This window comes from Aotus nancymaae, unplaced genomic scaffold (genome assembly GCF_030222135.1).
Source record: "Aotus nancymaae isolate 86718 unplaced genomic scaffold, 86718_ANA_hifiasm-v0.15.2.pri h1tg000117l, whole genome shotgun sequence".
Lineage (NCBI taxonomy): Eukaryota > Metazoa > Chordata > Mammalia > Primates > Aotidae > Aotus > Aotus nancymaae.
Window position 1 is genome coordinate 3,308,937 of NW_026988532.1, and position 13,437 is coordinate 3,322,373.

At 36.3% G+C, this 13,437-nt stretch overlaps 1 protein-coding gene and 1 long non-coding RNA gene across 2 annotated transcripts in view; one reads left to right on the top strand and one right to left on the bottom strand.

The window, feature by feature from the left end:
* LOC105726773 (pancreatic alpha-amylase) overlaps positions 1-13,437 on the top strand; it is a 28,079-nt gene that overhangs the window by 7,624 nt on the left and 7,018 nt on the right. The window contains exons 2-3 of the mRNA XM_064371071.1: positions 11,917-12,130; positions 12,473-12,619. Coding sequence (XP_064227141.1) covers positions 11,963-12,130; positions 12,473-12,619 — 315 coding nt within the window. The 5' untranslated portion in view covers positions 11,917-11,962. The remainder of the gene's footprint in view (positions 1-11,916; positions 12,131-12,472; positions 12,620-13,437) is intronic.
* LOC105726775 (uncharacterized) lies at positions 2,564-3,769 on the bottom strand. The gene is made up of 3 exons (XR_010340626.1): positions 3,676-3,769; positions 2,750-2,872; positions 2,564-2,655 (listed from the first exon to the last, which is right to left on the bottom strand). It is a non-coding gene; the product is annotated as an uncharacterized LOC105726775 (long non-coding RNA).

The window sequence follows — 13,437 nt, forward strand, 5'->3', positions numbered from 1 at the left end:
TTTTGGAGGACTTAATTTTTTCAGATTATCCTCCCTCTTTTGATTTAGCAGGTTTTCCCTTTCTTCTGCATCGTTCCTCTCAGATTTCATACATTACAATATTCCCACAAAAAATATCAATGACCGCCCTCAGATATCCTTTTGGGTATATTTCTTTGTTCATTTTCTTGCGCCCTTTCCTAATCATATCTCTCTTTTTATCACACTGTCTCCACATCCACAACCTCATTCGTTATTCATCTCTCTACTGTCAACTTTTTACCATGATCACTTCACTGAATCTGCTCTTGTCAATATCATCAATGACATTTATGTTACCAGTCCAATATACTTCTCTATTCTCAGCTTAATCTACTTCATAGCAGTATTCAAGACAGTGGGCCACTCTCTCTTCCTATCTTCCTTTGGTTGTTTAATTCTCCTCTCCTGTTTCCTTAGGTCTCACTGATTACTCTTTTTCAGCTTTGTTCATTTGTGTTCTTAAACTGGATTATCTTATTCTGTTCCACCTAAGTCCTCATTCTTATCTATTTCTCTTCTTTCTCTATCATCTCTCCTCTAGGTGAGTGTAATCATTTTCATGGATTTTAAACAACTATTTTCTGTGGACACCTAGGTATCTTAAACTCAGAACTTGGACTTCAGCCTTGTATTTCCATCAGTTGCTTGTTATCACCACTTCAAAGTTCCACAGACATTAATTAACATATCCAATATGAAACCCTCATTTTTTTCATGCATAAGTCTTTTTCTATATTATCTTCTTACTGCTTAGAAACCTGTGATGTTTCCTGATTTCTCTCTCTTTAACTCAACTTTATCTCTTCTTATAAACCTTAGCATGAACTATTGATTGTATCTTCAAAACATCTCTTGATTTCTTGCATTTCTTTTGTATCCTCTGTCATCCCTTCATCCAGGTCACAGTTTTCTTTTCCCTGTCTTCCAAAACAACCTACAACTGGTCGTCTACTTCCATTATTTTACTCTCTTACTTCATTTTACCTAAGACCACAAAATTATATTCATACAATTTAAATCAAACTAAAATGTTAGTGCTTAAAACTCTTACATTTTTATTGCACTCAGAATAATTCCAACTACTCATGGTAGGCTACAAAATCACACCTTATCAGACATGAACCTAGATCTCCAACCTCGGTTCTATTATTTTCCCTTGAGAATCCCATAGCCTCTGGTACTCTAGTCTTCCTTCATTTTATTGAATATGCTTAGGCAATACAAATTCAGGACATAGGCATGGGCAAAGACTTCATGACTAAAACACCAAAAGCAATGGCAACAAAAGCCAAAATGAACAAATGGGATCTAATTAACCTTAAGAGCTTCTGCACAGCAAAACAAAAACAAAAACAAAAACAAAAACAAAAACAAAATGAAACAAAACTAGAGTGTAAAAACAATACTTCCAAATATTTTAAATAAAATTGGCTAGATTTGTAATATATTTTTCTGATTGGCACTGCTAAAAATATTAATTTAAAAAACCCAGAATAACCCTAGGAAGGTTTCTCAGTGTCGGCCTTAAAATCATGTCATATGGTGAAAAATGAAAAGAAATTAAGAGTTTTTAGCATGCAGTTGTCCTGGCAAAGTGAAAATGTTATAGTAATAGAAAAAATAAAAATAGCCTCTGACTCCTAACATCAGAAATAAGACCAATTAGTAGAAATTATAAGAAGTTGGCTCAATATAATGGTACACCTTCTAAATATTAAAGCTGTTTAACAATAGAATGAGTTGCTATACAAAGTAGTGGACTTCTCAAACTGAAAAGCATCTAGAAGAAGCGAGAGAGCTATCTGTTTGCCTCATAGGAGTGAGGAATTTCTGCTTTGAGTGTGAAATTTCTGTATGTCACTATTTCTGAACCCTTTAGTTTCAAAGAAAACCTACTAGCTTTCCAAATATCTTTACACTCTTATTTCTGTTCCTTTCTGAAACTACTCATCAGATTAATATGTTTACCATACTCCCAAATATTTTTCTCATTCTTATCTTTCTTGGCATACTCTATAACTTTCTATTCTTTGGTACATATAATTTCTTTCCTCTTATAAGATATTTTCCCTATTTAACTCAGCTCAGCTCAATCATTGCTTTGTATTCCATGTAACTTTTTAAAAGTATTTAACAAATATTTATATGGCTCCCACTATGAGCAGATGACATTTTAAATTCTCTAGAAGAGTTGGCATGTATCAACCTAATATCAACCCCGAGGTAGGTACTTGTTAGAAGTCCATATTTTATTCCCTGTGTCTGGCTCTTATTTTTAAGTGTTTTTTTTTTCTGCAGGCTAGGAGGATGTTTGTCATATTTCTCAAACAGCTTGCATACTCTTTGATAACAGAGAACACACATTTTACTACTTTAATATAATCGGCATTACTAAAATCAGAGCCCTGTATCAGGTTTACACTTAATAAATATTTGTTGAATACATATAGAATTAATAGTGGCCATATTAACTTAGGACAGAATATCCTCCTTTTTCTTGAAAACATGATATTTTGAATAACTCCAAAACTTACTGGTCCATTTTCAGAATGTCTTGCCCAACGGTAGCTTGACATCACTCGTGTAAATCCATAAGGATGAGCCAGCATAAATCCAACTGCCATTTTATACAGCCTGAAAGTTACATAATTACATTACCATAGAATCACAGAATATTCTGACCATCATTAAAAGATGTATTTAAAAAATAGAGCACTTTGTTTTCTACCTAGCGTCCCAGAAGGTAAGAATAGAAGCTCCTCCGGCCCCATGTCCTCGTTGATTGTCATGGTTATCCACAAAGACAAGTGCTCTGTCAGAAGGCATGAAACCCCAACCTTCTCCCCAGTTCCTATTTTTGAAAAATAAGATATGCAGTTATGTATTATTTCACAATAGATTTAGAATAACTTGACCGTGCATCTCTTTCTGCATGGCCTCTGAAGATTAAACTCTCTAAGTAAATGGTTATTCTGTCAGATACATATATATACACACACACACACGTATATGTGCACACACACCATACACAAACACACGTGAGTAACCTACATATACAGCCCATATTTGTATATACGTGTATGTAATACTTGAATTCTTTTCATATTACATATATAAGATTTTTGTTATTAAAAAATGTCCTTTTGGAGGTTTCAGCATATTCTAATTTAGAGGCACTCCAGAAGGATCAATATCCATATCACATTATAAAGAATGTCAAACTAGATTAAAATAAGGCCTTAATACTAATTGGTATAATATAAATGTTTTAATACTTTAAGTTAATTAATATAATATATGTGAATTCTATGGTATAGACATATTGTACATACTTTACAAATTATGAGATTGTTTTAATGATAATAACATGCCTTTAAAAGATCATATGCAAACGTCAGTCAAATCCAGTATATTCATCTCATACTTAGGAAAATCCCCAGGGATCGTTTAGGGTTCTTAGGCATACTGTCTTAAGACAGACACTCTAAATACAAAAGATGATTGATTAAGGTTCGGGGCACTCGAACACTTATCATTAAAAACTAACTCCTTGATAGTTGTCTGAATAAGAAACTTCCAGAAAATAACTCACACTGGGGTACTATGACTAATAGATCTATGAAATAATTCAGGGGAAAAGTTGTACTTATTTACTTTAAGTAACACATCTTCTCTCCATCCCACTTGCGAATAACTGTGCCGAGTTTTGCACCATACTTGAATTCTGTCGCCCGGCCATTTCCAAAGTACTGACTGCTTGTAATTGGCTCACCACCCAGATCAATTACCTAGTAGAAATTTAGGAAAAATATGAATTTTCATAAGGACTTTAAAGTATTTTAACCAGTACCGTAATAGTATATACTATTTATTATTAGTTTTGGTCTTGTTTTTTTCCCTTTTTTTTTTTCTGGCCTTAAGCAATCCTCCTGCCACAGCTTCCCCACGTGCTGAGACTGAAAGCAGGAACCACCACGCCCAGTCCTATTTGTGAAATGAAATGCTCACAATGGTTTTCTTATTCTTATTATCTCAACAGGTAATATTCTTTTATTTTTTAATTTTGATGAAGTATACACTACATTATTGAAAGAAACATAATGTCAAGGTTACCTATTGTCGTGGGAGAATACTTAATTTTTAGTCTTGTACATCAATGATAATCATAGGAACAGCTCACACTAACACAACATTTACTATCTGACTGACATTTCTTGATAAATATTAACTCTTTTCATTGCCAAAGAATATAAAGAAATAACTATTATCATTCTCTACATTCTGTGTACCTCCAGAAAGAATTTCATTTTGCTTTGAAGTTGTCTGTGTCCTTTCCAGCAACTATTTATATTCCTGTAAGAAGCACATTTTACAAAGTAAATATTAGCATGCCTAAATACTTGAGGACAGACTGTTTGTTCATAATCTCAAAAGGATCACCAATAAAAATTTTAACAGGTGAAGAACATTAAAAATTCTCTCATGGAAATAATCTAAATGACCTTTAGAAATTGATCTTTTTTTCTTATTGATAAAATATTAACCTTTACAAACCTCTGGCAGTGTGTATACACACATGCACACACACACATATATAGCACATAAGCACAGTGTATATATTTACACACATAAGACCTGTACACACACACACACACATATCTATACAGTCTTATTTATGTGTGTGTACATATATATATAGACTGTGTGTGTGTGTGTGTGTGTGTGTGTGTGTGTGTGTGTGTGGTTTGGCTGTGTCCCTCCAAACACTCATCTTCAATGTAGTTCCTGTAATCCCCATGTGTTCTGGGAGGGACCTGGTGGAATGTAACGGAAATTAAATCACGGGGGCAGTTATCCCACGTTGCTGTTTTCATGATAGTGAATTCTCACAAGATCTGATGGTTGTATAAGGGGCTTTTCGAGTTTTTGGTCAGAATGTCTCCTTCCTGCCATCAAGTGAAGAAGGATGTGTTTCCTTTCCCTTCCACCAGATTTGTAAGTTTCCTAAGGCTTCCCCAGCCATGTGGAACTGTGTGTTGATTGAATCTTTTTCCTTTATATGTTACCCAGTCTTGGTCACTTCTTTATAGAAGCATGAGAACAAACTAATACATATATATATATATATATATATAAAACAGTGTATATATGCAGTCCATATATAATACAGTAAATATATATAGTCCTTATATATATGTGTGTATGTGTATATATATATCCTAATTAAATAACACATAAATAAGGGCAGTGTTTTATTTTTGATATCCTTCACTAATAGAAAATAACAATTGAAGCCAACTGAATTCTCAAAATATTACTTTACTGTCAGTTTTCAAATGTTTACCAGTTTCCATTTCAGAGGTGTTATGTAATATTTCCATTTTAAAAATAAGCTGTTTCCCATCCTTAATTCAAATATTTGGTTTTTAGATTTCTGCATTAAGATTTTTAAAAATGTTTAATATTTATAATTTATTATATAAAATTAAGAAAATTTCAGGCCAATATCCATGACGAACATTGATGCAAAAATCTTCAATAAATTACTGGCAAACCAGATCCAACAGAACATCAAAAAGCTTATCCATTATGATCAAGTGAGCTTCATCCCAGGGATGCAAGGCTGTTTAAACAAAAGCAAATCTATAAAGATAATTCATCACATAAACAGAACCAAAGACAAAAACTACATGATTACCTCAATAGATACAGAGAAGACCTTCGACAAAATTCCAGAGCCCTTTATGCTGGCTTCTGCTGGCCTTTGCGTTTGTTTGATCTTCCTCCTCTAGTTCTTTCAATCGTGATGTTAGGGTGTTGATTTTATATCTTTCCTCCCTTCTCTAATGGGCATTTATTGCTATAAATTTCCCTCTAGGCACTGCTTTAAATGTGTCTCAGAGATTCTGGTACATTGTGTCTTCATTCTCATTGGTTTGAAAGAACATCTTTATGCCTGCAATCATTTCATTATTCATCCAGGAGCAGGTTGTTTAGTTTCCATGCAGTTGTGCAGTTTTGAGTAAGTTTCTTTATCTTGAGTACTAATTTGATTGCACCATGGTATGACAGACTGTTTGTTACGATTTCCATTCTTTTGCATTTGCTGAGGAGTGTTTTACTTCCAATTATGTGCTCAATTTTAGTGTAAGTGTGATGGGGTGCTGAGATGAATGTGTATTCTGTGGTTTTGGGGTGCAGAGATCTGTAGATGTCTATAGGTCCACTTGGTCCAGATCTGAGAGCAAGTCCTGGATATCCTAGTTAATTTTCTGTCTCATTTATCTGTCTAAAATTGACAGTGGGGTGTTAAAGTCTCCCACTATTATTTGTATGGGAGTCTAAGTCTCTTTGTAGGTCATTAAGAACTTGTGTTATGTTTCTGGGTGATCCTGTATTGGGTGCATATATATTTAGGATAGTTAGTTCTTCTTGTTGTATTAATCCCTTTACCATTATGTAATGCCCTTCTTTGTCTTTTTTGATCTTTGTTAGTTTAAGGTTTGTTTTATCAGAGACAAGGATTGCAACCCCTACTTTTTTCGTGCTCTCCATTTGCTTGGTAAATCTTCCTCCATCCCTTTATTTTGACCCTGTATATGTCTTTGCATGAGATGGGTTTCCTAAATATAGCACACCAATAGGTCTTGACTTATATCCAATTTGCCAGTCTGTGTCTTTTGATTGAGGCATTTAGCCCATTTACATTTAAGGTTAATATTGTTATGTGTGAATTTGATCTCGTCATTTTGATGCTAGCTGGTTGTTTTGCCTGTTAGTTGACACAGTTTCTTCATAGTGTTGATGGTCTTTATAGTTTGGTATGCTTTTGCAGTGGCTGGTACTGGTCATTTCTTTCCATGTTTACTGCTTCCTTCAGGAGCTCTTGTAAGGCAGGCATGGTGGTGATAAAATCTCTTAGCCATTGCTTGTCTGTAAAGGATTTTACTTCTCCTTTACTTATAAGGCTTAGTTTGGCTGGATATGAGATTCTGGGTTGAAACTTCTTTTCTTTTAGGATGTTGAATATTGGTCCTACTCTCTTCTGGCTTGTAAGGTTTCTGCAGAGAGATCTGCTGTGAGTCTGTTGGGCTTTCATTTGTGAGTAACCCGATCTTTCTCTCTGGGTGCCTTTAGCATTTTTTCCTTCATTTCAACCCTGGTGAATCTGAGGATTATTGCCTTGGGGTTACTCTTCTCCAGGAATACCTTTGTGGTGTTCTCTGCATTTCCTGTATTTGAATGTTGGCCTGCCTTGCTGGGTTGAGGAAGTTCTCCTGAATAATATCCTAAAGAGTGTTCTCAATTTGATTTCATTCTGCCTGTCACTTTCAGGTATACCTAGCAAACGTAGGTTTGGTCTTTTCACATAATCCCATATTTCTTGGAGGTTTTTTTTTCATTTCTTTTCACTCTTTTTTCTCTTATCTTGCCTTATTGCTTTATTTCATTGAATTAATCTTCAATCTCTGATATCCTTTCTTCTGCTTGATCGATTCAGCTATTGAAACTTGTGTATGCTTCAAGAAGTTCTCATGCTGTGTTTTTCAGCTCCATCATGTCATTTATGTTCTTCTCCACTCTGGTTATTCTTGTTAGCATTTCATCTAACCTTTTCTCAAGGTTCTTACTTTCCTTGCAATGGGTTGGAAAACACCTGTAAGTCCCAGCTACTTGGGAGGCTGAGGCAGGAGAATTGCTTGAACCCAGGAGGCAGAGGTTGCGGTGAGCTGAGATCGCGCCATTGCACCCCAGCCTGGGTAACGAGAGTGAAACTCCATCTAAAAAAATAAAAATAAAAAAAATAAAATGCCCCTTTAGCTCGGAGAATTTTTTTACCCAGCTTCTGAAGCCTGCTTCTGTCAATTCGTCAAACTCATTCTCCATCCAGTTTTGTTCCCTTGCTGGTGAGGGGTTGTGATACCCTGGAGGAGAAGAGACGGTTTGGCTTTTGGTGATTTCAGGCTTTTTGCGCTGGTTCCTTCCCATCTTCATGGATTTATCTACCTTTGATCTTCGAAGTTGGTGACTTTTGGGTGGGGTTTCTGAGTGGACCTCCTTTCTGTTGATGTTGAAGCTGTTTCTTTCTGTTTGTTAGTTTTCCTTCTAACAGTTGGGCCCCTCTGCTGCAGGTCTGCTGGAGTTTGCTGGAGGTGCACTTCAGACCCTGCTTGCCTAGGAATCACCCACAGGGGCTGCAGAATAGCAAAGATTGCTGCTTCTTTCTTCCTCTGATAGTTTCATCCCAAAATAGTACCTGCCAGATGACAGCCAGAGCTCTCCTGTATGACATGTATGTGTATCTCAGTTAGGATAAACGGTGGGGGGTGGGTCATGGAACCACTTGAGGAGGCAGCCTGTCCCTTAAGGGAGCTCAAGCACTGTGCTGGGGGATCAGTTACTCCCTTCAGGGCTGCTGGGCAGGAACATTTAAGTCTGCTGAAGTCAAACCCACAACTGCCTGTTTTCCCAGGTGCTCTGTCTCAGTAAGGTAGGGGCTTTGTAAGTCCCTGATGGGCTACCATGTTTTTTTTTTTTTTTTCTTGTGGGCAACAAAACCCTTTTTATTCAAGTGTTATCAGTTTAGGATCTGACATATTTTGGACAGAGATAAATCAAAGTATAAAAAGATCACAAGAGGCAACATTAAAATGACATAGGAGAATAAATTCAAAGTCTGTAAAATATATGACATGTTAATTACAAATGTCATATTTCCATTTGAGCAAATCCCAAAAGACTCCGTCTTCTAAGCAATTTTGTCTTATTGTACTTTAGGTTCTGGGGTACAAGTGTAGATCATGCAGGATTGTTGCATAGGTATATACCTGGCAAGGTGGTTTGCTGCCTCCATCCCCCCGTCACCTATGTCTGGCATTTCTCCCTTTGTTATCCCTCCCCAACCTCCCTATCCCCCACTGCCCCTCCCTTAGTCCCCCGCAACAGACCCCAGTGTGCGATGTTTCCCTCCCTGTGTTCATGTCTTCTCATTGTTCAATACTCACTTATGAGTGAGAAAATGTGGTGTTTGATTCTCTGTTCTTGTGTCAGTTTGCTGAGAGTGATGGTTTCCAGATTCATCCATGTCCCTACAAAGGACACGAACTCATCATTTTTTATGGCTGTATAGTATTCCGTGGTGTATATTTTCTTTGTCCAGTCTATCATCGATGGGCATTTGGGTAGGTTCCAGGTCTTTGCTCTTATATACAGTGCCACAATGAACATACCTGTGCATGGGTCTTTATAATATAATGATTACTGTTTTTTTTTTTTTTTTAATGAGATGCACTGCCCATCAAGAAGGGAATCTACCTGACAGTCTGTCTGCCTGCCGAGGCCATGCTGAGCTGCAGTGCTGGGCTCCACCCAGCTGCTGTGTAAACTTCCAGGGGGCTTTGTTTACACAGGCAATGTTGAAATTGCCTACCAGAGCCTCAGCAGTGGCAGGTGCCTCTCACCCCACCAAGCTCCAATGTCCCAGGTGGAGCTCAGGCTGCTGTAATGTCTGCGAGAGTTTTAAGCCAGCCAGTGGATTTTAGCTTGGCATTGTAGGCACCAGGGGAGTTTCCTGGTCTGTGGGTTGTGTAGACAGTGGGAAAAGCACAGTATCTGAGCTGGAATGTGGAAAAATGTCCCAAATGGCTTTTCTTGGCTGAGAGAATGAGTTCTCCGGCCGCTTGCACCTCAGGGGTGAGGCAGTGCCCCACCCTGCTTTAGCTTGCCCACCTTGGACTATTCCCACGGTAAGCAGTCCCAATGAGATGAACCTGGTACCTCAGTTGGAAATGCAGCAATCACTCATCTTCTGGTTTGCTCTCACTGGGATCTGCAGACTGCAGCTGTTCCTATTCGGCCATCTTGGTGGAAGTCCTATAAAGTCTTCTAACATCTACTTCTTTCCACTCTTATCCTGCTATAGTCTGGTTTCTTCCCAGAGGCAAGGGTGATTTTTTTTTTAACCCTATTAGCCTTTCAGTTCCCCTTCTTACAGGCTTATCAGCTGTCTCTTTGTTCATGTTCTACAAAGTTCTACATGATCTGGCCTACCTCTCTGACCTCATCTCATTTTATCCCATACTTTATCACATGTGCTCTAGCTACACTGACTTTTTTTTTTTTAACGTGTCTTATGTATTAACCTTTTCTTTTCTTGGGACATTACTCTTGCTCTTTCCTCTATCTAAATTGCTCTTTCTCTGATCTCTAAATGACTGGACACTTCCAATCCTTCATATCACATCATGAAGTCACTCTTTTAAGGGGTCTCTTCCATTACTATCCAGTCTACAATACCTGACAGCAACATCATTCTCTATTTTATTATTTCATACTAGTTTTTATTACTATGTGAAATTATTTTTATCATCACTGTTAGTACTGTTGCTATTACTGTTATTTACTAGTAAATTTTCTTTTCTTTCCACTAGAATGTAAGATCTCTGAGAACAGGAACTTGTCTTTTTCATTGTCTCCTGAACATCACCTACAGTGCTTGGCAAAAAGCAGACACACACTTAACACTTGTTGAATGAATGGATGAAGTTTTTACCACCTATACTATTACTACTGTTTCATAGCATTTCACTAACATTACATTAAGAAGGAAAGATATGCAAATTTATTTATTTATAATAGAATGATTATAATAGAATCCTAAAACTGTATGCACTATATTAAGCACATGACTTGATGGAGGGGAAAACAGTTAGTTTCTCAAATTCATGAGCTTTCAGAGTTTAAATATTTAAAATCTTAGTGCAGAAATTTAAACAACCGAATATTTGAATTAAGGATGGTAAACAGAGCTGATTTTTAAAATGGAAATATTACATAACACCTCTGTTTGAAATGGAAACATGACAAACATTTGAAAATAGACAGTTAAAGCAATATTTTGAATATTCTGTTGGCTTCAGTTGTTATTTTCTATTAGTGAAGGACATCAGAAATAAAATAATATCCTTATTTATGTGTTCTTTAATTAAGATTTATATATATATACACATATATAGGACTATATATATACACAATATTTTATACATATGCACTATATATATATATATATATATATATATACACATACACACACACACACACACAGTAATATATAAATGCATTACTTTGTTCTCATGCTGCTATAAAGAAGTGACCAAGACTGGGTAACATATAAAAGAAAAAGATTCAATCAACGCACAGTTCCACATGGCTGGGGAAGCCTCAGGAAACTTAGAAACTTTGTGGAAGGGGAAGGAAACACATCCTTCTTCACTTAATGACAGGAAGGAGACCTTCTGACCAAAAACTCGAAAAGCCCCTTATACAACCATCAGATCTTGTGAGAACTCACTATCATGAAAACAGCAACGTGGGATAACTGCCCCCGTGATTCAATTTCCGTTACATTCCACCAGGTCCCTCTCAGAACACATGGGGATTATGGGAGCTACATTCAAAATGAGTTTTTGGAGGGGACACAGCCAAACCACACACACACACACACACACACACACACACACACACGAGTCTATATATATATATATATGTACACACACATAAATAAGGACGATGTAGATGTGTGTGTGTGTGTGTGTGTGTGTGTGTGTATACAGGTCTGTGTGTAAATATATACACTGTCCTTATGTATGTGCTATATGTGTGTGTGTGTGTGTGTGTGTATACCCACTACCAGAGGTTTGTAAAGGTTAATATTTTATCAATAAGAAAAAAAGATTAATTTCTAAAGGTCATTTAGATTATTTCCATGAGAGACTTTTTAATGTTCCTCACCTGTTAAAATTTTTGTTGGTGATCCTTTTCAGATTATGAATAAACAGTTTGTCCTCAAGTATTTAGGCATGCTAATATTTACTTTGTAAAATGTGCTTCTTACAGGAATATAAATAGTTTCTGGAAAGGACACTGACAACTTCAAGGCAAAATGAAGTTCTTTCTGTTGCTCTTATCCATCGGGTTGTGCTGGGCTCAGTACTCCCCACATACACAAGAAGGACGGACATCTATTGTTCATCTGTTTGAATGGCGATGGGTTGATATTGCTCTTGAATGTGAGCGATACTTAGCTCCCAGAGGATTTGGAGGGGTTCAGGTGGGTATTATTCCTATTATAAATTGCAGAATTTGCTGTGTTGTATTAAGTAGTGTTCTGATCTTATCTGTGAAGCTGCGGCAACATTGTACTTCACATGTAAGTATTCTAAGTAAAACAGTTTTCTGAGGAAAAAACAATATAGTCTTATTGGCAACTTTATATTTTCTTTCTGAAACATTCTTTCTCCAACAAGAATCCTCTAATTTGCTGTTAATATTTTCAAGAGGCAATTGCATATACAAACATTCAAGAATATTTTTGTATTATTGATTAGTTTCTAGAACATTCAATGATATAATGTAAGACACAATTTGGTACTTAAGACTATTTAATTTGTAGGTCTCTCCACCAAATGAAAATCTTGTAGTTCACAACCCTTCAAGACCTTGGTGGGAAAGATACCAACCAATTAGCTACAAATTATGCACAAGATCTGGAAATGAAGATGAATTTAGAGACATGGTGACTAGATGTAACAATGTTGGGGTAAGTGAATTCTAGTTTCTTTCAAAAATAGCATATGGGAAAATGATTTCTCTCGCCTGTTTCTTGCTCCTTTGGAGCAGAAAGTTTTCCATATTTTCAATTTTTTATTTTACTTGATACCTTATAACTGAAAATTAACTTTTGCCTTATGTTCAACTTTTGTAAGTATTTGTGTATGTGCTGTCTGTCTACTAAAGAGTTAAGTTAAAGTTTACAGCAGAATTTTTACTTATAAAGCCAAATATCAAATTTCAACCATTATAGCTCTCCATATTTGTTAGAAATACTTTTCTGGTTAGTAATTAAAAATTCCAGTTACAATTTTGCTATCATTTTTAGATGACTTATGTCTCTATCCATAATTCTTGGGTTTTTCATGATGAATAGCTAGCTTCTCTATTTAGTGAGGAGCATAACTGGAGACTACTATCTACCTTATTTGTCTTCAAATGCTAAGTACAGGGTACAGGATTTCCCATTTTGTTGGTTACAGGTTCACTCTAATGATAGTTTCTTTTGCTGTGCAGAAGCTCTTAAGTTTAATTAGATCCCATTTGTCTATTTTGGCTTTTGTTGCCATTGCTTTTGGTGTTTCAGTCATGAAGTCCTTGCCTATGCCTATGTCCTGAATGGTATTGCCTAGGTTTTCTTCTAGGGTTTTTATGGTGTTAGGTCTTAGGTTTAAATCTTTAATCCATGTGGAGTTAATTTTTGTATAAGGTGTAAGGAAGGGGCCCAGTTTAACAATCCTGCACGATCTGCGCATGTACCCCAGAACAGAAAGTATAATTTAAAAAAAGAGATAAAGAGTGAGACAG